The sequence below is a fragment of the Chaetura pelagica genome, unplaced genomic scaffold (assembly GCF_000747805.2).
Source record: "Chaetura pelagica isolate M959 unplaced genomic scaffold, ChaPel_1.0 scaffold246, whole genome shotgun sequence".
NCBI classification, from domain to species: domain Eukaryota; kingdom Metazoa; phylum Chordata; class Aves; order Apodiformes; family Apodidae; genus Chaetura; species Chaetura pelagica.
The window spans coordinates 885,214-911,391 of NW_009953647.1; the positions used below are offsets into that span (position 1 = coordinate 885,214).

The 26,178-nt window shown below is 40.7% G+C and overlaps 1 protein-coding gene across 1 annotated transcript in view; it reads left to right on the forward strand.

Annotated features, from left to right (window-relative positions):
- The window catches only part of MTA1 (metastasis associated 1), a 66,797-nt gene that overhangs the window by 38,261 nt on the left and 2,358 nt on the right, over nt 1-26,178 (forward strand). Inside the window, exons 12-19 of the mRNA XM_009999916.1 lie at nt 3,514-3,629; nt 4,507-4,658; nt 6,338-6,527; nt 6,928-7,017; nt 8,811-8,963; nt 9,643-9,678; nt 20,870-20,901; nt 23,801-23,952. Coding sequence (XP_009998218.1) covers nt 3,514-3,629; nt 4,507-4,658; nt 6,338-6,527; nt 6,928-7,017; nt 8,811-8,963; nt 9,643-9,678; nt 20,870-20,901; nt 23,801-23,952 — 921 coding nt within the window. The remainder of the gene's footprint in view (nt 1-3,513; nt 3,630-4,506; nt 4,659-6,337; nt 6,528-6,927; nt 7,018-8,810; nt 8,964-9,642; nt 9,679-20,869; nt 20,902-23,800; nt 23,953-26,178) is intronic.

The window sequence follows — 26,178 nt, forward strand, 5'->3', positions numbered from 1 at the left end:
ACTTGTAAAGTAGGGAAATACTCTTCTCCCTGTCTTGTTTCTTTTTTTAAGTGAATAGGGAAATTGGGGGAATGTATCAAGGCTTTGGATGACTACAAGGGGCGACTGCTTAACAAACTGAAGACAATTCCTTTGGTTTTGGGTTGTCCTCTGCTTGAGGAGCAAAACTTTATTCCTTCCACTTAATTGTGCAGAGATCCATTGCAGCACGGAAAACTTAAAAGGCGTAATGCTGTTTGTCTTTTTTAACTGTGCTAGTTAAAATGGCAATCTTCAATGTTTTGTTTGAGCAAGCTCATTCTCAAAAAACCATTATTTAGCAGTCATTAGACCTGTTTTAGAAGTGGGTATTTACAGTAGTCTATAATGACAGCTCACCTCTGTCTGGAGAAGGAATCCAGACACTTGTAATAGATGCCTTGGGGTTGATGGCATAAACATTCCTTACAAAGGATTAAACGTTGTTCTTATTTCTGAGGCTTTATTTCTTAATTGTTTAATTTCATCTAGCACCACAACAGTTTCCTGAATAATAGGGAATATGCACTGATAGTGTTTAGTTTATCATTATTTTTAAAAACTACAGTTGTATTACTGTGCTGTGGGTTAAATGCTGGACATACCCATAGTGGAGGGATTTCAGTGTTCTGCTTGGCTTAGTGTTGTCTTCAGGTTAGTTGTTTTGAGCAAGGGCTTATGGCTGGCTTCCAGTGCCTTCTTTCTGCAAGTGCTTTATCACCTTATTCCCTTTAGTTGAGTCTCATCTCCTGCAGAATACAGCCCAGAAAACTTTGTTTCATGATCCCTGCATAATTCTAGCATAATTGACTGCACCATCACAATTGAAGCCCTTCTAAAATACTTCCATTCTTGATGTAAGTACTGGAATAGATACTTTACCACACCATTAGTGTTCTCAGTGCCTTATTTGAATCTTTCACTTCAGCTCCATTAGTTGCCTAATGATTCATCCAGTTATTCATCTGATTCTCTTGTTAATAGCTGTAGCAGGCTTTGGTGATATCAAACAAGTTTAATTAACATATCATCAGCAATTAAGAGCTTTTTGCTTCTCATATGATGATGAAGACATTAGCTGCCTAACTTTTATTGTTACTGCCACTGTGAAGCTTGACCTCACCTTTGGAGCAGGGTGCTTTCTGCTGTTTCTTGCAGCTACTTGAATTGTATTGTTCCCAAATCCTGAAGTGACATTATTGTCACAGCTCTGGCCTGACCATTTTGTGATCATCTCTTACCCATGCGTCTCTTTCTCCTGTGTTTGAAATACAAGTTTGAGAAGGGTTGTAGGGAGGACAAGGGAGTCAGGCCATCACCTTCCTTTCTGCATGAGATCTTAGTGCTTGAGGTGTGCGTACCAACACGTGCAGTCTTCTTCTCAACTTGCTGTTTACAACCAGACTCACCAAGGCTTCCCAGCATGCTGCTTAAAACAACCACAAAACCTTTTTGTGTGCTTTGCTGATGGATTGAAGACTCCTTTACTACATTTTCAAGAGGATAAATACACTTCTAGAAGGGAAGCAACCTATCTGATATTGAGCCATAAGACTTGGAGTGAAACCTTGGTTTTCTTTACTTCAGTCTTTGTCTTTGAGCAACACTGCTTTTAACTGTGCATCTGTGAGAACTGTTTGTTTTGCAGCATCTTGGTAATGTTTGCACATGGAATTTGCTAGTGAATCATTGGCAGAAGCTGTTTTGAAGCAGGTTACTATAGTGACATCCCAGAAGAAATGCTGGGTAGCATGAATGTACCCTCTCAACTTACACTTTGTTAGATGTGTCTGCAGAACTCCTGCCATCTGTGGTGTCTGAACTTTGTGCCATTCTGATAAGTACCCAGAAAGACTTCAGTCTTTGTAAGAGCCAGGCAAATTAGTAAGCAAAAGAAGAAAAAAAACCTAATCAGGCTTGTTCATCTAAATGCCTTTGTATGCCTTTTTTTCTCTTCTCTGCTTCTTTTGGGCTGTATGCAGGCTGCCTACTGCACTGAAGGAACAGTGTTTCAGTGCTCTGTAGCCTCCTAAACTTTCTCTTCTGCAGGGAGGCCCTCAACTTTACAGTGAGGAGAGCCATCAGAATGCTATCTGAATTTTTTCTGACACTAGGCAAATACTCTTTTACCTCTGTGTGGTCCTTTTAGAGTCAATCACAGCTGAATCTACTCTGTGTCTATAGAAATGGAGCTTTACTGAGCTGTGTATCTCTGTGCCTGATCAGACATTTTCAGATGAGGAGAAGGATCACCTTCTGGCTTCTAGGGCAGTGTGAGTTTTCCAGTAGCATTTGGGTTTGTTCTGGAGTTCAAGGGCCAGTTGTCTTCAAAATTCAGTCACTTGGAACTCCTTTGATTTCATGGGTCATTGCTGAGAACGTGAAACCTAATATTAATGTCCCATTAGAAAGAAACTGATTTGGACATATTCCCACAAATGGTGTTTTTGCAGCACTAGCCAGGGAGAAAAGTAATAAGTATTCTGTGTCACTGAAATCACTGTGACTCTTGTGTCAGTGTGCAACTGATGTGTAAGAAAACGTGTTTTCAGAAAGACATTTTTAAGATACTTCTGCTTAAATAAGTGGATTTCAAATCACAGGTTTGTTAGTCAGAAATAAAAGGAATATACCCACTCCCTTCTATCTTCAGGTAAGAGAAATGAAGGCATGACAGTTGGGGCTTCTGTTCAGAAGTTGGCACCAAAGGCTGCCTTGGCTTTGTTGCTTCTATAAGCTGAGTTCCTAACAGCACCTGGAAGTCTTTGTGTGTTTTATAAGCTCCTGTTGTATTCTTCTTGAAACTTCTTATGTGACTTCTTCCATCTTCTTCCATCACCCAGAAGTAGTGTCCCTGCGATCTCCATTCTCTGTCCTTTTTGTTCCTTCCCATCCCAAGGATTGTTTGAATGCCTCCTTCTCCCTCCCTGACACCTCTTTCTCTGCAGAGATTTGGTACTATTCCATCCTGCTCTCTATGCCAAGGTTTTGTTTGCCCTTCCATTCTCAGCTCCTGCCAGTAGATTTTTTTACCCCTGAGTCAACATTTTTAGGAGTATAGGAATGAATTGAGGTGATTCAGACATTCTTCTATTAGAAGCCATCAGTAAATTTCTTGCTCTGCAGATGTTGAGCTTTCAGATTTTTTCCATTTAGTAGAAACCTAAATGCTTTTTAGCAGAAGTGCAGACCACAGAGTTAAGTCTTGCCAGAAGGCTCATATTCTCAAATATCTCTCTGCATATGCCATGTCCAAAGATTTTGTTTGATATGTTGGGTGTGCTTCTGCCAATTGTGGGTACATGGTGCAAACATTTGCAGTAAGACGACGTGGAAATAAAGAATAGGTTGCTGGTAAGTACAGCCTGTTCCAGAAGCCACGAGGCAAATGAAGTGTAAATCTTCAAATATTTGGGGGCATGTTTGTTTGAAAACACGTAGGAAATTGCATGCCTCAATTAATGTTTGTCCTCCTTTTTTGCTTTGTGTTTTAAGTAACAAGCCAAACCCCAACCAGATCAATGTAAATAATGTCAAACCAGGAGTGGTAAATGGTACTGGAGTACAGGCACAGAACGCGGCAGCAGGACGGGCCTGTGAAAGCTGTTATAGTAAGTGACGTGCCAGTGTGGCAGCTGTGCTCAGAGTGTGAGTGCTGTGCTGCAAACAGTTCATGTAAAAGCTCTGTTGTGGTGGGGGTGGGAGAGAAGGCTTTGGAAGGGTGGGAGGACAGAATTTGACATACCAGCATTTAAGCAAAGTTGGGTTTTGTTGTGGGTTGGTGGTTTTTTTTTTCTGGAGTGACTGGTGTTACATTAGTAAATGTAATTACTAAATACTTCAAGGGAGAGATAGCAAATGGCCTGGGTAATTGTAAGTAACTATTGAGCAAAAGCTTTCATCACCAAGGTGTGTAGTTGACAATTTTTCAATAGTTGTTTAGTACATTTCAAAATATGTAATGTCTTTGTATTTGATCTGCTGGCAGTTATAAATATACTGAGTTCTAATACTTGTCCTACATTATGGGGATCCTTTAGAGATGCTCACGTGTAGGAATGTCTGAGAAGTCAAGTCACAGATTTATCTTACATTCTTTATTTGTAAAATTAATGTATAGGGAGTTCCTGAAGACAATCTCCCCTCCCTCTCCCATGCTCCACAGAAGTTGTTGTCTACCAGTCTTGCAAAATAAGAGCTTTCAGTTTCATTAGCAGGGAATTTTCCCATCCTACTAGTCATTTTTTCTCTTCATGTTTTAAATGGACTTTAGATGTGTAATTACTTCTGCTGAAATCCCAAGTACATTTAACAGTGGGGCGACAGTGAAGCCATAATCAGGTTTCTAAGGTCTGTCTGAGCTTTGCACTGTCTTTGTATGGGTTTTCTTTTGTGATGGTTTGCTTTTGTGATGGTTCTAAAGAGTGTAAGCTCTGAAAAGTGGTCCTGTTTAAGGATATATATAATTTCCACCTTTGTTATCTCTAGCCACACAGTCTTACCAGTGGTATTCTTGGGGTCCCCCTAACATGCAGTGTCGCCTCTGTGCATCCTGTTGGACCTACTGGAAGAAATATGGTGGCTTGAAAATGCCAACACGGTTAGATGGGGAGAGACCAGGACCAAACCGCAATAATTTGGTAGGTATCTGTCAAGCAGACTGCTCAGTGCTCTTGCCTGGAAAGCTACGTGCCATGGTGTCTGACTGTTCTCACTGTTCTTAAATATTTAACAACAAAACAAATGCCTTCAGCCCCCATTGTTGTCCTCAGGTTTGGTATTTCATGTCTTGCAAAAGCTGGCATGACAACTTTGACTGTAAGTAATTTGTTGCCAAGTACTCCCCTGAGAAAAACAACAACAACAAAACAACAAAAAACATCATTTGTTTAGCAAACTAGCCATCAAATGCATGGGATAACTTAATGAAAATGGAAAAACTGAAATAGCAGTCAGTGTTTCTGGTATTCAGTTTCCATTATTTTTGCTGTACGGGGAAGAGGACCCATTTGTTTTTTTTCCATAAGGGGATTTGTTGTTTCCTGAAACCTGTTCCCTTTCCCAAGGCACATTCAAAATTAGATAGCTCAAATAGCTTGTGGCTTTTCAAAGATCCCTTATCTTGTTTTTCTGCTTCATCCTATTTTTTTAAATTAATCCTCCTTCCTTTTGGATAGGTTTGGGTTAGCATTGTATGAGCTGCTGTTGTTTATTTCTCTTTGCCCTTTTATGTAAAAAACAAGCTTCTTGGAATTTTTCTGAATTCAGTCTGGAAGCATCATACAATGAGCTGATTGGAGAAAGTAGCTGCATCACATAGAAGGATAGTGCACACTGATGAACTTTAGTTGTAGATTAATTTATTTCCTCTCTCTTAGTCTTTGCTATCATTCCTTTTCTATTTTTCTTTTATTTAACATCTGTCCTTTCCAGGCTTCTGTTTGCCCTCTGAAGCTACCTAATTGCTGAGATAACTGCCAGATTTTATCTGCCTTATACCTCTTATTTGTTAATTTTAAAAGATGTAAATAGTCAGAAAGGGGAAAACCTGATTCTCCCCAAGCTGAAATGTCCTATTTTGCAACTGTGGGCAGGTTTGAGATAACAAGGTACTACTTTCATTATTTTATTGGTTGACTTAGTTGCTTTTCATGAAGAAATTATGCTTTTTCTCTCTGTTGTAGATAAATCTTTCAGTATTATTCTTTATTACATGCAGGGAATATTTGACAGCTCTGTAAATGAATTCATTAAGTTCAGAATAAGAATTAGAACAACTTTGCAACTTTGAGACAAAAACATTCTTGCATGTTGTAAGTTTGCTTTGAGAAGTGAGTTTGTAATATATATTTTAAAAATCAGAAAGCAGCTGTATAGCTATCTCCCTCATACAGTTGTTTTTTAGAAGGAGTTTCCAGAGCAACTCTAGGCACCCAAAGTTTAAATTTCTGTTGGCTTTGTAAGTACTTTAAACATATGATAACATTAGGCAACTTCTTTACGTCTGGCTCTTGGATTCCTGCTTTAAAACTTGGGACAGCACAAAAATAAATGCTTCCCTGTGAAGAGAAAAAAATTATGTTCACTTTTTTTATCCTTTAAGATATTTTGGAAGAAAATTCCAAATGTTGATGGGTAAGATTTGGGAAATGGGGAGTAGCTGGCCTGAAAATATTTTCATCTGTAATACTGTTTCTGCCCTTATGTCTGTGCATCAGTAGTTGCAAGTGATGTTACACCACATTCTTTCTCTTTTTTTAAACCATGCTTTCTGGTAATTATTTTTTAGAAACCACATTTGTTTTTCTGTCTTTTCTAGAGTCCTCATGGTGTGCCAGTCCGGAACAGTGGGAGTCCCAAGTTTGCTATGAAGACACGACAGGCTTTCTATCTCCATACAACAAAGCTGACAAGAATTGCCAGACGTTTATGCCGAGACATCCTGCGCCCCTGGCACGCTGCCAGACACCCCTACCTGCCCATTAACAGTGCAGCCATCAAAGCAGAGTGTGAGTGGTGATGCAACTGGGGCCAACTTGCAAGGGAACCCTTAAGAGATTCCTTTCTAATCAAGTTGGATTAGAAACCTTTCCAGTCAAATTTGCATCTTCCGGTGATGCTGTCTTGCCTGTAGCTGGTGGTTTCACTAAATCTAGCTGTACTTGTAGGGTGTTCTGACTGATTGTAGGCTAGACAAATAACTTGGAGCTTTCCTGTTTTAAAATATTCATGTTTGTTCTTACTTTTTGCATTCTGTGTTTGTGTCCCGTTGCCAAGACGTGCTTGCAACCTGTGAAGTTCCTTTGGATTGGAAAGCTTTTTCAGGACACTTGAGTTTAATTCATTTAGTTTTGCTATAATATCTCAATGTCTTTTTTTCCCCTCTAAATATTTTTCTTTCTTTTACAGGCACAGCACGTTTGCCTGAGGCATCAGAAAACCCGTTGCTATTAAAGCAGGTGGTTCGAAAGCCTTTAGAAGCAGTGCTCCGGTATTTAGGTATTAAAGAAGCCCACCACCAACAACCACAAAAACCCAATACCAAACAAAAAACCCTAGCTAATTCTGCTAAACACTCCTTTTTTCCATTTGGTTCTGCATTTTGATGCTGGCTCTGGATTAAAAGATGAGAATCTTCCCCCTGACGTGTCCATTTTCGCTTTCCTACTTAGTGTGACAGCCCTAGTGGCTCAGCAGTCCATCCTGGGCTCACAGAGCTGTATCAGAAGCTTTTTCAAGTGAAGGGAGGGATGTGTTTGCTCTGGCCATCAGTGTATGTGGAGACAAGTTACCATCTGCACATAATTTCTTGAGAACAATTGGTCCACTGTTACACTTCTTGGGCTGTCTGGTGATAGTTGTTACACTCAGGTCCTCCAAGAAGCCTCTTGGGTTTAGGACAGTGCTGTGTCCCATGGCTTGTGGATCAGTTGCTGGTTGTTCTGTGCTGGAGCTGGACAAGGGGACTATGTTTGAATAATTTGGTTTTGGTTTGTGGTTTTGGTTTCGTTTTATATACACACACACACACTTTTTTTGTGAGGTATTGGACCTCACCAGCTGATCTGTGGGGGAGTACTGAGTAGCTCTTTTTAGGACCTTGGTGTAAATTTTAGTGCAGGAAGTGGCCAGCTATGAGACACACCAGTTCTGACTCCAAATGAATGCAAAATTATTTTCCCTAGCATTGCTGGTTGCTAGAGATACTCTGGAGACATGTCTCAGGTTATTACAGTAGTCAAATGTGAGTCTTACCACAGAAAGCTAGGTTGGACAAGTGGTACTTTGAAGGCTTCCAGATTAACAAGGAAATTGATTGCCTTTTTACTCTGAGAGGAAACATTGGAGTTGATTTTGTGTTTCTTTGAACATTTTTGTTGATGAAATATTGCAAGGCTTAGGGTTTATTAAATATTTACTGCTTCTGTGTGGAGTGTTGTACTTCTACTGTATACTAATGAGATACACAGTCTGAGAAACCTTTGGATATGTATGGTGCAACCAAATAAAGCCAGTAAAGGGAGAAGATTTGCTAGTGGATAAAATGCTGCCTTTAATGCTTTTACAGAATGTAGCAGTGCTTTTTGAGATTTCATTAGTGCTGTGTCAGGGTCTCCATTTGACTGTTGAGCTGGAAGAAGGGAATGGAAGAAAGGGAGGGAGGCTGATGAACTGGTGAGAATGTATTTTTGGAGTTGTTGTGCTCAGTGTGTTTTAAGTTATATGTTACTTGGCTACTGGGGCTGTGAGCAGCTTCCATTTGCTGTTGCTTGTAACTTTCTCTACAGGGTGTGCTTGATCTGCACCTTGGCCAAAAGTTTTAAATCAGACTCTTGAGTGTTTTTTATGGTGGTACTTTGAATCCTTACTTGTTTGGCCAGTTGAGAATTTTTACAAACCTTGAAAAATTGGAAAAGTAAAAATTTCCCCAGAGTTTAGGGCTGTTGCATGCCTGCCCAAAGATGGCTTTTATATAGAGCACCTCTAAAGTGATCCCAGATTGTCAGAGAACAGTGTTTTGGAAATAGATACAAAATGCTTTTGTTATTAGCTCTTAATTTAGGATTATATGATATTATGACATTGGTTTTAACATCTTTAGTAGAGATGGATTCCTAAATATGCTTTAAATGCTTTCTATAAATAGCAATCTCCAGTCGAAACTATTGACTGAGCGAGTTTGTATATAAGGGGAGGTACACTTGTTCACCTTGGAGTCTGCAGGTTGTTTTCAGATGTATAATTCGGGTATCACCACTAATAAAAACCCCCACCTTGCTGTTTTACAACAGAGTCTCATCCATGTCCTCCGAAACCAGATCCTGCAAAGAGCTTGTCCAGTTCTCTCAACAATCTGACTCCTGCTAAGTTTACACCTGTCATTAATAATGGGTCCCCAACTATCCTGGGAAAAAGAAGTTATGAACAACACAATGGAATGGATGGTAAATATTTTTCTGCAAAATGTATATAGTCTATATAGGCTTTTTTTTTCTGTCCTTTTGGTATATAAGAAGATTATTTGAAGCTATAGTTCTATATAAATTCCAAGTTTCCTATTCTTGAGGGAAGTTAATTTTTTCCTTTTTTAAAAGTCACTTGTCCTGTTTCTCCTCCCTGGGAGAGACATGTGATTTGTTCTGCCTGGGTGTTGCATGCACATAAAGCTGCTGTGCAAGTGGAACTCTGCCTTGCAAGTGGGATAGTGAAGGAGAAACTTCCCTTCAATTTTTAAACGAGTACAATGAGGAAAACCTTAATAGCTTTCTCCAGTCATGTTTCCTTTTTCTTTGGAGGTTTACAGCTTTTTAATTTGTAGGTAGTAGCTGTGCAGTTCCCAGGTGGCTTTCAAGTGGTCTTAATGAGAGTGAGAGCATGGAGGGTAGCTCTCCTTGACAGGGGAAAGGAATAGTTGGTTTCATGGTAACTCTGAGCAGGGAGGGAGATACAGAGAATCTTCTATTTTTTTACCTCCGATTTTAACTTTACATGTGGCTTATCTAAAATACAGTTACAAACAATATCTTATTATTTGTGTTTTAAGATTAAGAACATTTTAAACTGCTGCTGTTCAGGTTGCTGATGTGATGTTTTTCTCTTTTCTGTTCACTTGTGCTCTATCAGGCAACATGAAGAAGCGCCTGTTGATGCCTAGCAGGGGTAAGACCTTGAAGCTGCGCTCAGCTTATGCTAGGAGAGTGATTTTTAGTTTCATCTGCTGGCTTGTCTGTGCTTTGTGGCTAATGAGTCTGTGTGCACCTTCTCTGTTGATGTCTAAGTGTTCCTTGGGTAATCATTTCCACCCATGGTCATGCTGCTCACCTTCCAGGCTTTTCACATGCTGATGACAAGTCGTACAACTGTACGGAAGACATGAAGTGAAATGCTTAGAATCTAATTCCTAAACTAATTCCTCAAGTTGAGAGAACAGTTTTCTAGCAGCTTTGTGACACTGCTGAAAGCTGTGATGGTTGGTTTGAAACTAGGTGTTGCCTCACTGTTTGAAATTCAAGTTTCAAGTGTCCTGAACGACTTTGAATTCACATTGACCCAAAGAAATAGAAGACAGTATTCACACTGAATTCCAAGTCCAAGCCTCTGTATTTTCCACAGTGTGTGGACAGTCTCACCAGTGAGAGACTATCTGCATGTTCTCTACTTAAAGTAGAAATGGTTTTCAAAATTTCAAAAATTAATCTGTTCTGACTAATGAATAATCCTCAGAAGCTTTAGTTTGTGATAATGCAGGAAACGTACATAAGATGTCACTTAAATTCAGTACAACAGACCAATTTTGAATAGCTGGGATATACAAATGTCATTGTGAGGCAGGCAAACACAAGGTTAAGCCTACGTGTTACCATGAAGTGGCCCACACTGCATGCCCTGATGTTAAGCTTTGTGGTTAATTGCTGAGACAGTGGATGTTATCAATATTTATTCACATGCATGCATATATAAGTGCATGTGGAGAATACAGTAAGAACTAAGACAGTGATTGTTCTACTGTCTTGCTCTCTTTAAGAATTTACATCTTGGTCTTGTGTTGCTGAGTTTTTAATGTGCTTTTTAAGTTTGGTGCTTTGAGAAGAATAGCAACACCCTGCTGCCTGGGGTCAGTTTGGCTTCCTGGGAAGCTTTGTTCAATCATGAGGGATGTGAAGTAGCTCACTGAACTTCCACAGCTGCTAGTGACAACCTGCCTACTGCTCCCTGCTGAAAGCCCTCATCAGCAAGGGAACTGTTGAGTCACTCAGCAGCTGAGACACTTCTGAAGCTCTGAGATGTTGTGGCCTTCAGGCTCTCTCTGCTTAGAGTGCTGGGTTTGATAACCTGAGTCTATTTACTTACTGGAAATGGAATATTCTTGTTCTAGTGTTTTAAAATACCTGTCTGCTGGTGCACTTATGTGATTAGATTCATTTCAGTCGTAGCTGTTGCTGGAACAGTTTTCAAAAAGAAGATTTCAGTGAAATACCTGTTCAGGCTGCTCAGAATGTGTTTCTCTGAAGCACCCGTCTGTAGCTGTGCAGAAACTGGCTCCCACCAAGTACTTTGCTGCTTTATCTGCTCACTGTTCTCAGCCAGCCACTGAAATACTTGGCATAGTACTTGTTCCTATAACTACTAGGTAGCAGAGTACTAATCAGTCCCAGAATCTGTTCACCTGCTGGGGTAGTGAGTGTTAACTGGATATTCTCGTGAGCAGTTCAGCTTAAACTCGTTGGTTGAGATTTATTTATGAATGGAAAATACTTGTCATGCTGCAATTTCGACATCCGGAATGTTTTCTAGCCCTGGGTTGCTGGAAGCTTTGCCAAGACAGAGAGGGAAGGGAACCACCTGCAAGAGAAGCAGGATTTAAAGAACTTGGATGAACACCTGCTGGGCACAAGGAAACAGAAGTTTGGTGCAGCTATTTCTGGCCTGGAGCCAGTTTGTGTGCCAGTGCCACATAGCACTGGTTCCCAGTTGCCTTGCATGTGAACTAGTAAGCTTTGCTGGCTCTGGGCATGGCTAGTACCAGTTTCCTGTGCTGTGCCAGCAGTGGCAATGTGGTGCTGAGACCTTCTCCTTGGCCCTGGATGGATCCATACAGGCTTATTAGTTTAGGGTGCTGCTGGTGGGAAGGGAGAGGAGGAGGTCAGAGGAGAGGAAGAGCACAAGATGGAACTGTTCTGAAGGAGTAAATGGCAGCAGGAGTGGTGAAGCCATGTGATCAGAATTTGGGAGCCAATAAGTTAGTATAAAAGGACTGAAATAAACTCCTATATCCAGAATGACTGATTTTTTAATTGTAACTGACCAAAATAGAAGAAAAATATCAATGAGAGTAAAATTGAATTGTTATAACCAGGCAGATTCTTAATTTACATAGTTCCTATGGGAAATTGTGGAGTTTTGTTTTGGTTTTGTTATTCCTCTCCCCTTGGTGATATGTGGTGGCACACTGGCTGGGTGAGGACATTGTAGTCCTGCAAAGGAAAGCTGGTGTCAAGACAACTGCTCAGAGAGCTTTAAAATACTATTTGTACAAAAGTTAAGGTGCAGGAAGACACTTTACTCACTTATATTGAGATAAGTTTTCAGGGAGATGTTAACTTGCCTCAATGTTATATGAATTATCCAGGGTTTTTTTTTTGCCTCCTGCTGATGTGCTTTGTCTGTGGCATCTGGAAGATACCTTATGGTTTGTACAGGTCACAGTGTCAAAGTCTCTGATACATGACAGTGGATAGCTAGGATGTTGGGCTTTAGCTGGTGATAAATGCCTTTTGTTAGAGGGCTATTGCTTCCTAACTCATGGGTGAAGTATGTAAATTATGGCTAGTTGCTGAGCTGATTGCATCTGATGAGTCTGTAAGGCCTTCCTCATGGCCACATCATAAAGCAATATAAATTCAAGAGATTGCTTTGCAGGGAATTGGCTGAGTAGCAGCTTGTAGTTTTGCTTAGTGGAAAGAATTAAGATCCATGTTTATTTATATATATATGTATGGCCAGGTTTCTAAGGCTTTTAAATTGCCATGGCACCTGCTGCCTTCATTTAGAATTAGGCTGTTTTAACATTGCTGAAAATTGAACTGTTCGTGTAGGTTTTTGGGGCATTCCCTCTGACAGTATTGCTGGGAGATTTTAATCTGAGGATCTTCCACCCCTTGGTGTCTACGACAATGGGTGGTCAGTGCTTAGAGTTCAGCCCTCAGAAAAGTACCTTGATGGATGTTCCTGTGTAACTAGAAACACCATTCCTAAATATGTCCAAATGGTGACTGAGAGTGGAGGGGTTGGAGGTGGAAAATCACCTAGTCTGTATTAGGGTTGGTCAGGTTGAACTCCACGTGAAGAGAGGACTAGCAATGGTAAAAAAGGAAAGACTGGGAAAAGAGGAACCTTGGTGGTGAGATATCAGGGAAGAAGAAGAAAGGAGACTTGTTAGTGGGTTGCAGCCAGAACTAGTTAAAACTACTTATGTTGAACCCTTTATAAGAGTACTTCAGCTTTTTCCTTTGGATTTTTTTTTTTTTTTTCTTTTTCTCTTGCTACTGTAACTCCAGTTGGGTATCTTTAACTTTCCTTTTTCTGAATCATCCCTGCTTAACCCTGGAGACCTGAGCTTATTCAGGTTTCAAATATGATTAGTCTGGCCAGGCACCTAGAGTTTGGTGCTGGAATTCCAAGAACATGAAAATAATCTTGTCTCTCTCTTCTCCCTCCAATCTATTTCTTAAGAAGGGTGTAATCCTATAGTTTGTTTTGCTTTCCTCTTTCATTTTCATTGCATTGGAGACATGATTATGCAAACAGTGGTCTTCCCAGCTTTCCTTCAGCATTAGGTTAGCATGGACAAACTCCTGCAGGTTCCTATTTTTGAAGCATGAAAAGCACATGGAGTCCCATAAGCTGTTGAATACAGTGAGATGTTAAAAATGTATTAGTTTATTCTTTTTCACTAATACCCTAGAGCTTGGTTAATAAGATGTACCATGAAACTTCCTCTAGAAATATACAGGTAATATTTTATGTCCTGGACCCTGTTTATTTTTCTCCTTACCGCTATCCAGTATAGGGTCTATGTGATACTTGTCTATGCAAATTCCTACTGGGGAAAAGGAGGAGCATTGTTAGATTATTTTTTCCTCTCTCTTTTATACCATGTTAGCTTTCATCTGATCAATTCGTTTTTCAGGGTCATCACATGCACTCTAAAATTGGCAGAAAGGGAGAGAACATGAATGAGTAGCTAAAATAAAGGGAAAGCTTTTCCTGGCAACAAACTTGTATTGATAAAATGGTAGTGGATCGAATGCTGAAAATTGGAGAGGATTTATAGAAGAGCCATGAAAATGGTGAAGGGACTGGAAAGCACACTGTATAATGGAAAATGCTTTTATCAAAGTGGAAGTTGTAGATGGTTGTCTTTGCTGACAGGAGCAGCAGAAGTCTAATAATAGAGGGCTTTTTAGTCTAGCCGGGAATGGAATAATGAGCTGCAGTAGCCAGAAGGTACAGCAGCAAAACTTTGGCTGGAAACAAGCTGCAGATTTTTGAGTGAGGTTAATTAACTGTTGCAATACCTTGCTTCTGCTGCTGGGGATTTCTAAACCAAAAGGGAATGTTGATCTAGTTTAACGTGTTCAGGTTCATAGTTTCTTACCTCCTTATGGGGAAATGTGAATGAACTCCTAGAACCAGAAGCATTCATCAGCCTACCATGGCATTAGTTTAATAATTAAGAGATGATCATGAAAGTGAAAATACTGTTCTTGATTAAATAAACATTTGTCCAATTGAGAATATGTGGAAATTCTCCAGCATCAGCTATGGAGGTGATTATCTCAAAGGTTTTTCTGGCTAACTTGAATCTTGTAAAAAATTTGGACTTACCTGTGTACATGAATTGCATTAAAGTTCTGCCTTTATCAGCAGTGGCCCCTGGCTGCCCTTCCTAAGTAGAGGGTAACCAGCTGAAGGAAATCTGCCCATCCAGGAATGACTGCAAACAGCAGGGAGTATTGGTCCTTTAATGAATAATGTGTTCCATGGGGGTACTGGGAAAAAGTCCTGGCTTTAGCTATTGATATCCGGACCAGAGTAATTCTGACTAGTATCAAGAGAGAAAATGTTCAGTGCTTCATAAAGGAATGGCTGTTTCTTGCCAGCAGCAGCACAGCTGGGAAGAATGACAAGTTGCTTGAAATGTTTTTTTGGAGACCCCAGGAGCTGTTTGCCTGTGCAGCTTCTTTAGATTATATGCCAGAAGTACATCTTATTTTTGAGAATTGTACTTAGGATTTTGTATTCTGATGTTAAGTGAAACTTTTTTCACTTGCCTTCAGCTTAGCCATGATACTGTGATTAGTTTCTTTTAGTGTTAGGGAGAAAAATCTGGAAATTAAATCAGGAGATGAGCATTATGCTTTACGAACCAGCTAGTGAAAACCATTTCATTTGAGGGATGACATGGAGTAAGATGTAAATGTTGATCTGAATGAAAGGAGAGTGCCTATCCCAAGGCAATAGTAGGAAACAGGCATAATTAATGAGAGGAAATGGATACATAAAAATGCAAGAGCAGAATTGTACTAATAGTACAAAGCCTGAATTTGTAATTGAGTGGAATCTCCATGTGTGATAAACGTATATCTATACACACATGTGTATGATGTGTAATACTCCCAATTCTAGGAACAGTGGTTTCTAATTTCAGATTCAGAGGTTTCTAGTTTACATAGCTCGGGTCAGCAAATCCTAAAGCAATGATGCATGGTTTTGTCACCTGTTTTTAACCACTTGGTGTGTTTCAGCCAGACAGAATATATCCTGGTGTTCTTTCAGGGTTACAGATGGAGAGTATCAATTGACCCCACACCAAGACAGATCACAGCTCTCCCTTCTCAACATACTTGTCCAAGGGTCGCTACTAACTCATCATAGTTGGATGTCACTGCTCAGAATGTATTAGTAGGGTCCTTCAGGTACTCATAGCAGAAGGCATAGGTTTGCATGAACAAACATACCTGTGAGATGTGGAGCAACTTAATGTAAACTGTCAGACCAAGCATTTTAGGATGTACTGTCCAAACGCAACAAGGTTAATGGGCAGGGGTTAGTGAAAGGAGGCGGGTAATGAACCACTGATGCAAAATTAAAGCTCTTCTTTGTGGAATCTCTCATTTGTAGTTAGTGTTCAATGTTGTCTTGGGTTTATCTGTCCCAACAGAGATCTGTGATCACTTCTGTGTTTCATTACAACCAAACCAGTCTGTGTTTCTGTATTTGTTGCATGGGGTTGGGCTATTTTATTCTGAACTATGTGAATCTTTCCTTTTTTAAACTTTAAATCTTTTTTTTTCCTTTTTCTTTGCCAATCTTGGTAGGAACTTACTTAGGTAAGTAAATTGCAATTTTAACATTGTTTTTGTATACAACAGAATTTAGTAAAATGTTAGTGTAGGTGGTGTTTGATACAATTTATGCTTTGTTCTGCTTGTTGCACTTGAATTCCTGAGAGTTTCTAGCCTTTGATTGTTAAGAGGTGGACACTCAATCTGCTCACAGCAGTAACACACTCTTGGCTGTTTTAAGAAAGAGAAGGGTACTGAAGCCTTCCTGTTAGTTTACAAAGACTGTATGTGTGTATATGTCAACTCACAGAGACGACTTCAAGTGAACCAGTAACTTTGAAGTGAAATTCTTGTTCATCAAGCCTCATTCACACATGAATTCTTACATATTTTTTTTCGCTTGCTCACAAATGTGGTACTCTTGATGTTTTTGTTACTGCTGGGAAGGATGGAATCCTAGGAGGAGAATTACTCTAGGAAAAGGAAAATACACATGAAGATTGTATGGATTTTTAAAAGCAGTGTCTCTTAGTGCTGTAAGCTTGCTGGCTATGAGAGTGTGTGAAGATCTCTGCATTCATTGTGACTCAAGACATGCTTATGAATCTTAGTGTATGTTGCATGTTCTGCATGATACTTCTTTGGTAAACGGAAGTTAAAAACAAAACACATTGCTTGGTTAAACCTGATTGGTTTAGGAGGGAAAAAAAGCATTAATTATGTTAACATGAGATGAAGATACCACGTTTTTGTGTGTGATGGATATTCTGAAGGTTTGAGTTAGTAATTTCTAGGAAATACAAATTTAAAACTCCAAGTTATGTCAGGTGGCTGGAGGCTGGGCTACTCCTTTTTCTTGGTGCTGGGGGCAGCTCTTTACAGACTTATTGTGCCAAACTAGGAAATTATCTGTAAATACACAGGCAACAGTGTGTCTGTTCAGGCAAGCACTGGAAGATTTCTGCCCAAGTAGAAAAGTGACCGTGGTTTGTGCTTATCCTCCAGCTTGTTGGTGCTTGCTTGTAGTAACTTCCTGAAAATATCCCTGCACACCAGTCTCCATTGGGCACACTGCTGAGGGTTTAGGCTCTCCAGCTCTTCAAAATGGCTGTTGTGCATTGTGTGGAGTTGGCAGAAACCCACAACAAAACAGGTTGAATTTGAGTGGTGGGAGTAATTTTTGAATGCTAATTCAGATGCTGAGGATTTCTTGCTGGACTCGACGGGCATGGGACTGGATTAGCAAAGAGTGTGCACATCTGCCCTCAGGCTTCCAGTGAGACCAGATGTACTGGTTTGCTTCCCACTGGAAAATCAGATTCCCCCATTCCATTCTGTGTTGGCTGATGCCAACTATTTCTTACTCCCACAGTGTGCTCTTGGGAGCTCTAGTTGCTGCAGGAAGTTAAAGGTTGAGTATTCTCTCTTTTTAAATAAAACTGAAAGCAGTAGGTCCAAGTGAGGTGATTACATGAGAAGAAACAGGTTGGCTGAGAGAGAGGTGGTCCCCCCACATCCCCAAAGACAAAGCCAAGCTACAAAGTAACAGACTTTATTTGCTGTTTGTGTTAGTCCTTCCCCACCTATGTTTTTTTGGGTGAAAGTATATGAGTGCATATAGTGTGCAGCTTTGATACTTCAAGAATGAAAGGGTCATTAGGGCATAATAAGCTGCTGTGACTGGTTTTGAGCCAAAAATCTCAGTAATAATGCTTGTGCTTGAGGAATAGCTCTGAGATCTTTGTCACTAAGCTGTGCTGAGTGGAGGTGTGCTTGGAGGGTGTCAGTCTCTGTACTGGGATTAGTTGTTTTATTGCCATTTCACTAATAAGGTAGAATTGTTTGTGGCAAAGGTCATCTATGCTTATCTGCAGGTAAAACCTCAACTGACCTTGTCTACATTTTATCCTCTGGCACTTCTCTTTATTTCAGTGTGTAGAGGAGAGTTTGGCAGAAGGAATTGAGTGGGAGGACATTTTCTAGGGCTCTGGAATGTTTTTTAGTGCTATGGAAAAAAAAGTTTGAGTTTTCAGAGTATATTTCAATTTCTTTCTATGTACGTGGAGCTATTTAAATTCAAGCAGTTGGACCTTAGATGTCATTGGAGGGAATATTCACACTTTCTACCTTGTGGCTTCCCTAGACATTCCTCCATGAAATTAAGTTAAAGAAGGGTTGGTGTTTTTTTTTCCTGTAGAGGAGCTGCCAGAACCCTGTTGGATTTTGCTTCTGGTTTATATTCAAATGCTGTCCTGCTTTAATAAAGTGCTAGTGGATGCATGTGTGTGAGAAGTCTCTCTCAGACCTTAGATCTGTGAAAATGGAGCAAGCACCTCAGGGAGGACCAAGTTCCATGTGGTCAGTTGCCTGTCTGTACCACTCCTCACCCAGAGACAGAGGACTGGGTTAGTTCTTAGGGATGCCTGTCTTGCAGACTTCATCTCTCACACACAAGCCACCAAAAACTTGAGGGTGAGAATCCAATGTTTCCTGTACAGATGGATGATGTTGACTTGACAGCTGTTCTGCTGGGGGTTACAGATGTTACACTGTCTCTCTGCATCTCTTTGGTGACCACAGCAGGTCAAAGTTGCACATTTAGCAGCAGTGCTTCGGCTGCATATGTTTTCAGTGTGTTACTTTAATTGCAAATGAAGGTAGTCTATTTAGTGTCTGGTTTGGTATTTATTCTTTCAAACTCCAGTTATCAAAGTGTGACTAAAGGGAAGATTCACAGATAACTAAAATTGATATGCTAATTGATTACCTTATTATTGTGATAGCAAGAGAATAAATTGGACTGAAATTGTAACTTTGTTTTGTGTCCTATTTTACTGGAGCAAAAAGTTGCATTGGTAGCTTTGTCCTAGAAGTTACAGCTCAGGGGTGAGATGTGTCCCTGTTGTAATCACTGGTTCTTTGCTTTTTGAGGGCTCTGAAGCTTGGGGGCTTAGAGTAGGTAGCAGTTCTGCTCAGCCTTCACTCAAGTTTGTGTCAGGCTCAACATCTCACTGTAGAATATTCTGGGTTAGTTCTGGTGCTCAGGACTAGCAAGCGCTCTTTGTTGTATATCCAGCAATAGTCTTTGCAGGAGCCATAATCAGCTCCTTCTGTAGGCCAGCCTTTTCTGGCATCAAGAATGCTCTTCACACAAGAGCTGATCTGGAGTGTGGATCAAATGAAATGTGTGGCTTCAATCCAGGGATTAACATCAGTTGATTTATATCTCTCGGAACTCCTGTGAATGGAGAAAATAGTATCTTTCTGTTATAGAAAGAGGAAGAAAAGACAAGTGCTAGAGCTTAGCTCTGAAGCCACCAGATTCAGGTTGCATCCTGCTGGCTGTGCTGTTTCCCAGTATCCATGGAGCTCTTTGTCCATCCATCTCAAACAGCTGCTTACAGCTGTGTTTTGGATATGATTGCTGCTCCCATGAAAAAGGGGTGATTATCTGGCGCCTGCATTGCCTTTGTGAACATCCAAAGGTTGTTACTGGTCTTCTTGCTTGGAGCCTAGTACATCTGTCCCACAGATTTGATGGGAGTTTTCCTGGCAGCCATTTCTTCATCTTTGTGGAGACTTAGGCACAAAAATGCTGTAAAAATTGAAACTGTGTGTCTTCATGTTTGAAGCAGCTAACAGCATACACCTACACAGAATGGAAAATACACTTGATAGAAACTGTGGATTTTAATGTGCTGGCATGGTACTCAGTGCTCAGAAATTGTCCCCATTCTGCCTTCTTCCCTCCTAATACGTTGCTGTGCCATGTGTTTCCTGGCATATCTGTGAGTACCTTGTGTTTGGTTTTACCAAGGAGGATCTCAAGGAATCTTTTGGGAGTTACAGAGCTGTAAAAGTCCATTCTTGCAGGATTCTTGATAAAGTTTTGCAGTTTCATCCCAGCTTAACTCACTGGTAATGGCAAGTTTCAAAAGTCAAACTGGGAAACTTTCTATAAGTATGGAAGCAGAATTCATACTGATGATTCTGTAGCCAGCAACAGCATTTGCTGATGCCTGCCCTGTTGGATTTGGTACCTGTTGGGTTTGGTACCTGTTGGATTTGATGTACTGATGTTTTGGTTCTCAGCCAAGAGGAGCTGAGAAGGATGGTTTGGTGCACTGATGTTAATGGAACGGTGGTTTCTGGGAGCATGCACCTTAGAAAACTCAAAGGTGCTAACAAAAAGGTTTATTAGATCTCCCAGGCCATTCTGTACTGGACCTTGCTGCCTTGTGGGAGCATGTAATTCTGTTGCATCCTAAGATCTTTGTGTCCTATAAGGCCTCATACATGTAAAGTACAGTTCAGTACCCATGCTGTGGCAGCATGGTGGGGTATCCAAAGTACAGAAATAAGCTAGTAGAATCAAGCCATTGTGCTCAGTGCTTTACAGGGCTGTTTGTGTTACTAGAGAGGGGGTTTGTGTGATAGCTGGAGTCACTGTGCTCTCTGACTGGTGGAGCTGCACCTATGGAAGCATCTTCTTGTGGTAGGTTTTGCAGGTACAGTGTTTGCTAGCAGCTTGTAACTAATGTTGGAGCTGATGAGTTCCCTGGGGATCCAAGGATGAAAGGAAAGATTTTCTTGGCTTCTGTCTCAATAGTATGTAACACCTTCCACATGCTCCTTCTTGATGTCAGTAAATTCCTCCAAAACAGAACAGCAGGTTTTTCCCAAGCCTTGAGGAAAACCTCAGATCTGAATGAGGAGTTGTACTTTTAGCAGTAGGTTGAAGAAAAGTGTGAGTAAATGGAGAAAAGACTGAGCAAACAGGACGTGTTTTAAATATGTGGACTCTGCTCTTCAACTCACTTTGTGAAGGAAGCTCTTTTCTCAGCTACCTTTCAAGGAGGGGAGAAGTTAGTTTGGTAGACAACTCTTGTATTAGCAAAACAACACAGTTGCAATCATAGCTGCGTGTGTTTTGACTTTGTACTTTTATTCTGTCTTGGAAAAGCAATGGTCTTACCAGCTCTATTCTCTTTCCTGTTTGTTAGGTCTGCCTAACCACGGACAAACCAGACAAATGGTAAGAGAATGTTCATTTAACCAAAACAGGGAAAAGAGTTATTAACCCACACTAGATAGAGCACCCCATTAAACCCTAGTGTTTCAAGTCCGTCTTTGCTGTTTGCAGCTGGTCACATTTCCCAAGTAGTTGAAAAGTTTTAACAAAATTATTATTTTGGGGCATATGAAATGTTGAAGTGGTTAAGTACAATTTAAACCTCCAATCTGTCTCTCTATAGATATAAATGAGATTCTATTTTGAATGGAACATTTTGTTTCTGCTCATACAGAAACTGAGTGGCTGTTTATAGCAAAGTTCTGGGATGTGTTTCTAGGTAGAACATGTTTCACTGGAGGAGGAAGGTTTCAATGATGGAAGGGTTTGGTTGGATAACAGTTTATTTTTTTGGGAAGTTGGTGTGCAAGTTGTCTGCTGAGGATGCTTGGGTTTTATGGTTTTGGGGAGGGGGTTTGAGTAAAAATGATTGCTAGCCTTTCATCCATTATGCTGAGTTTTATCAAAGGACAGAAGCAACTAGCCAGTCTGATTGATGCGTCTCTGGCAAAATGCTTTGTCATGAAGTTCACCTCGGCGTGAAGGGCCCAGCACAAGGGCTGTGCATCACATGTGGCTTATGGGAGAGAAGCTCAAGCAGAAGTCTTTTTTTTTTTTTTTTCCCCCAAAAAAAATTATGATCTGGTGTTGATAAAGTGAAGCTTTACCTCGTTAGGTGAACTGCCATGAGATGTTAGTGTCAGTAGAGTCACTCTGGCGAGGGTCAGTCAGCAGCAGGTATGAGTGATGGTCCCTGAATGGTGATCACAAGCATTATTAAATCTAATAATGCTCTTGGACAGTGTGCAGGATCATGAGGGTAGGCTATAACTTAAGCATGCTAGTCTGCTTGTAATAAGGAAGCATTCACTTGGTTTGTTCCTAGAGCATCTGACACGAAGTGGTAAATTGTATTCCTCCTTGAATTCAGCTTCATTTCTTGTCACTGAGGAGACTGGCTACTTGTTTGTGTCTGCTGAATCAACCAACTCAGTGCAATGGGGGAAATCTGTGATGACCTAATACTTTTTACATGTTTTAGGGTGAAAACCCTGAACTGCCTTAATTTCTGGTTGCTTGATAAAGTGTGCTACTGAACTGAAAATTAAAGATCCACTTTTCAGAATGCATCATTTGAAACAGATTGCTCTGTGCAGGTATAGAAAAGGCAGCCTGGAAGCACAGGGGTGCCCCTTCCAGGTATTTCCAAGAACCTTCTCTGGGGTTGTTCTTCTGTGCATGTAGCATGTGTGGAGGAAATACCCTTTGCAAAACTATTGAAAGGATTTTCTTGGAGAAATCTGGAGGAGTAAAAAGACCCCCCCCCAAAAAAAAAAAAAGGCAAGTAAAAAAAAAAACAAAAAAACAGAAAAGCCTTTTATTTGAAACCTTTTCCTTAATAAACCTCAGATATAAAAGCAATTCTTGAAGTGTTTCAGTGGTCTGCTGTGGTGCCAAAGTTGTCTTGTATGACATGGAGTTGGGCAACTAAGAACTTAAATCATTATTGCACTTGTATGTAACAGCTTTAAAAGAGCATAGGATTTTAGAAGGTGGGATTTTGTTTGTTTAGTTCTAAAGCCGAAATTTTCTACAAGAAGCAGATTTTGCTAGCAAAGTTTATTAAGGCTGGTCAAAAAAAAAAAAAAAGTAGCAATAATTTGTTGTTTTCTCCTCAGATAAAAATAAGATGCAGGAGTTTTTTGGGCATTTTTTTCTTGGTTGACAGACTGAAGTCTTCACTTTCTAAGTCAAAGTCTTAAAATTCAATTGAGCTTTTGCCATGACCTGACACTTCAGGACTTGAGTACCTCATGTCCCCACCTTTCCTTTTGAGGTTGATCTCCCAGAACAGACATCCCTTGTTTACATTCTCAGTTTCCCATTTTGTGGGCAGAAGAGGAAGCCTGGGTACATCTGGGGAGATGGTCTGGCCTCAGAGTATGGCCTGTGAAATACCAGAATTCAATTTCTTCTGTGATGTTTTCTGACCAGCTTTAATTTATTCATATGAAATTTTCTGGGCCCTATTTTGCATCTTTCCTGACTTGTCCAGTGTTACTAATTTCAGTGGGATTTTTCAAACAGGAAGAGGGGCAGCAGAACTGGACTTCAAATGATCAAGGACAGCTGCATTTGAGAAGCTTAATCCTTTGCTCCCTTGCATCTGCACCTCTCTTTATTAACAGCTCATGTTTTTCCAGTTGAGTGGAAGAGGGCTACTGTGGGTCTGGAAAATTATACCTGTGTTGATTTGCAAAGCAAATGTGTTATATATGGGAAATCTGTGGTATTAAATGCTAAAAGGATTTTATCATGAAAGCTGCTAAGCTTTGTAGTTGTAGATTTGTTTGCAACAACCTATTCAATGTATCATTAAATACTAACCTTCCTAGAACAAAAAGGATATGGGTAAGTTTAGTACTCTAGAATAACTGTAAATTCTAATTTTTATATTTTATTTGCTGTGTAGCTAGATTTTCTTCCCTGAAATCAATAGATTTGCTCTAGATTTATGGCAGTAGCTGAAATCCAAGTCTTACGCTCAGTCTTTCACACTTGATGTCATTTTTCAGACACAAAGCAACAGATTATTGGTAACATCTTCCATTTATTATCTGTCCTGTCACTGGAGTATTGCTGTCCTATCATATATTGAAGGTGCTTGCTTATCTTCTATTGCTTGTGGACAATTGCTTTGATGTGAATTCTGTGCTCAGTCATGGGCAAGAGAGGCTCTATTTACCAGAAACTCTGAACAACTGATATGAAAACTTTAATTCTCTTTCCTTTTGAGTGCCTATCACGTGCTGCCGTGGGTTTGTTGCAGTCCATAACTGTCCTTTTTTATGTGTCACGTTAGGGACCAAGCCGAAACTTGCTGCTCAATGGGAAATCATACCCAACAAAAGTCCGATTAATTCGTGGTGGATCCATGCCTCCAGTCAAAAGGAGGAGGATGAACTGGATTGATGCACCAGATGATGTTTTTTACATGGCCACTGAAGAAACCAGGTAAGAAATTGGGCCTTTGCAGAGGATTTAAGGGGGAAGTGTTTTGGTTTGTGTTCCGTTTGCTGCTGGTTTTATGGTTAGGCAGGGTCTAACCATTCAGCAGGTCTATTGCTACAAACTGAATGCAGACACCACTGCTGGTTTTTAGGTGGATAAAAGTTGTGTTATACCTAATTGTATCTGCTGTGGCTAGTCGTGCATTTGCATTCCAGAGAAAGCAGATTTGCTTTCTTCCAGAGCAGTCCCTGCAAGAGGCAGAGGAGGAAGACTGAGGTGGGAAGTTCGCCTTGTTCAGACCCTGTAAATGTCTTTGAAGGTTCCACCACTGTGTCTCAGTAACAGAAGAGTGGCCTTCTGGCATGCAGGTGATGCTGAGGAACACAGAGCTCTGCAGGCCGTCTTGCATGCTGAAGTCTCTTATATTACATCTAAGAATGTCTCCTTGTGTGTCTGAGTACTGAGACCTGCAAGTGACACAGGGTTTCTGGGGCCTGAGTTGCATCATTTCTTTGGTGTTTTATTTTTGCCACCAGTAGCAATGAGATGCAGCCTGGCAGTGTCCATCTTCCTCCTTTGGTTGTATTGCTTCTGATAGTCCTTCTTGTTAGTCTGCCCACAGGATAAAAATAATAAAAGAAACTTGTCTTGCATGAGTTTCACTTGAAACTCTGTTTACAGGCTGCTGGCAGAGTGATAGAAGCTGTGTGGTCTGATCCCTAAAGCAAAGCTTTTGTGTGTGTGTTCCCAGGGCTGTTACTCCTAGGAATGGAGGACTGCTGCTGGGCACAGTCAGGAGGGTGGAGACACGTGTTTGTGTGGTTTCCTCCCAAGAACTTGATGCCTCTCTCCTGGTTAACCTTGCAGGAGGTCAGGGCAAAGCTTCTCAGCCCTCTCAGCAACCAGAGGTGCTCTCTGGCTTATGTCTGTGTCTGAAGCCTGGACTTACCAACACTTTCTGAGCCCTTACAAGTGACCAATGGAGGCCAGGAGTTTGAAGTAATTAATCCCTTCTGTTACTACTAAATTTGGTGCTACTCTTGAGTATTCATTTGTTCAGCAAGAAGTGCACAGTCAGAGTCCTGACATCCCCAACCTCCTCCTTAGCCTGCAAAGCATTTCAAGTGTCAAATGACTATTCTGTGGACTTAGTATCAAAGATGGGCTTCACAGACAAACTGAGACTGGTAACGTTTGAGCTACTAACCACTGACCTATTGGATGATCAGATTTCAGTGCAGGAATCCCCCCCATTAGAACTCAGAAGAAACATGAAATTAATTTCCTTGTCAGACTTGTTCCTTTCATGCAACTGTGCATTTCTCAGCAGCTTGTGTCTTTACCTTGTGTTTCCCACCTCTCTCTCTGTTCCTGCAACATGCTGTGAAAGTAAGCAGTGTATGATTCTATCATTGAAACTAAAGTGGGAGGAGTATTTCATTTTCAAGGAAGGCTGTAAAGAGGTACTGGAATCCTTTTACAGACACGGGGCTCTGGCAAATTCATCTGCCATTGCGGATGCAGGATAATTCTCTGATTTAGTCCTTAGATGCTCAAGGCTTGTATCATAATCCTGCATCTACAGAACACTTGATATGTTTACCATCCAACCCACAAGGAATACCTCAGGTCCGTGGTAGTACTGCTACAAGGTCCTGCCCTTGATCTGTGCAGAGCAGTGAGAATATTCATCAAGAGTGATGTCAGTCTTGAGAGCAACGTGCTCTAAGGGCACAGAATCATCTCCTCACAGAGAACCGCTGACTGAGACAGGGACGATCAGTCCTACAGCAACCAGCACATCTCTTAATGCAGAAATCTTAGTGCAGTGATAGACATCAGCTCAGTAAGACCTTATCTCTTCCATTTAACAAAAAAAAGGTTTCTTTGTCTGGCAGCCTTGCTGCTTAGCTGACTGATGAGTGCTGAAAAGAGATGTTTGGCAGCCTGCTGAAAAGCAGGGAAGCCTGAGAGATGTCGCATTGTGAGCGGCACGGGTTTTCTGTCGGGCATTTCACCTCCAACTTTTCCTTGAACCATCTGCTGCATTCCAGTGTCAAGAATGTAAGACTTGTTTGTGAGCTCTGAAAACAATTTAAGCTTTGTGTTGGCTCCATAGCAATCAATCTAGCAGCAATATCTGCATATCATCCTCCAGCTGAGGGTCAGGCTGTGTTTTCAGTCACAGAAAGTAGTTTTCCCCAAGTTTTACACCCCCCCCCCCCCCCC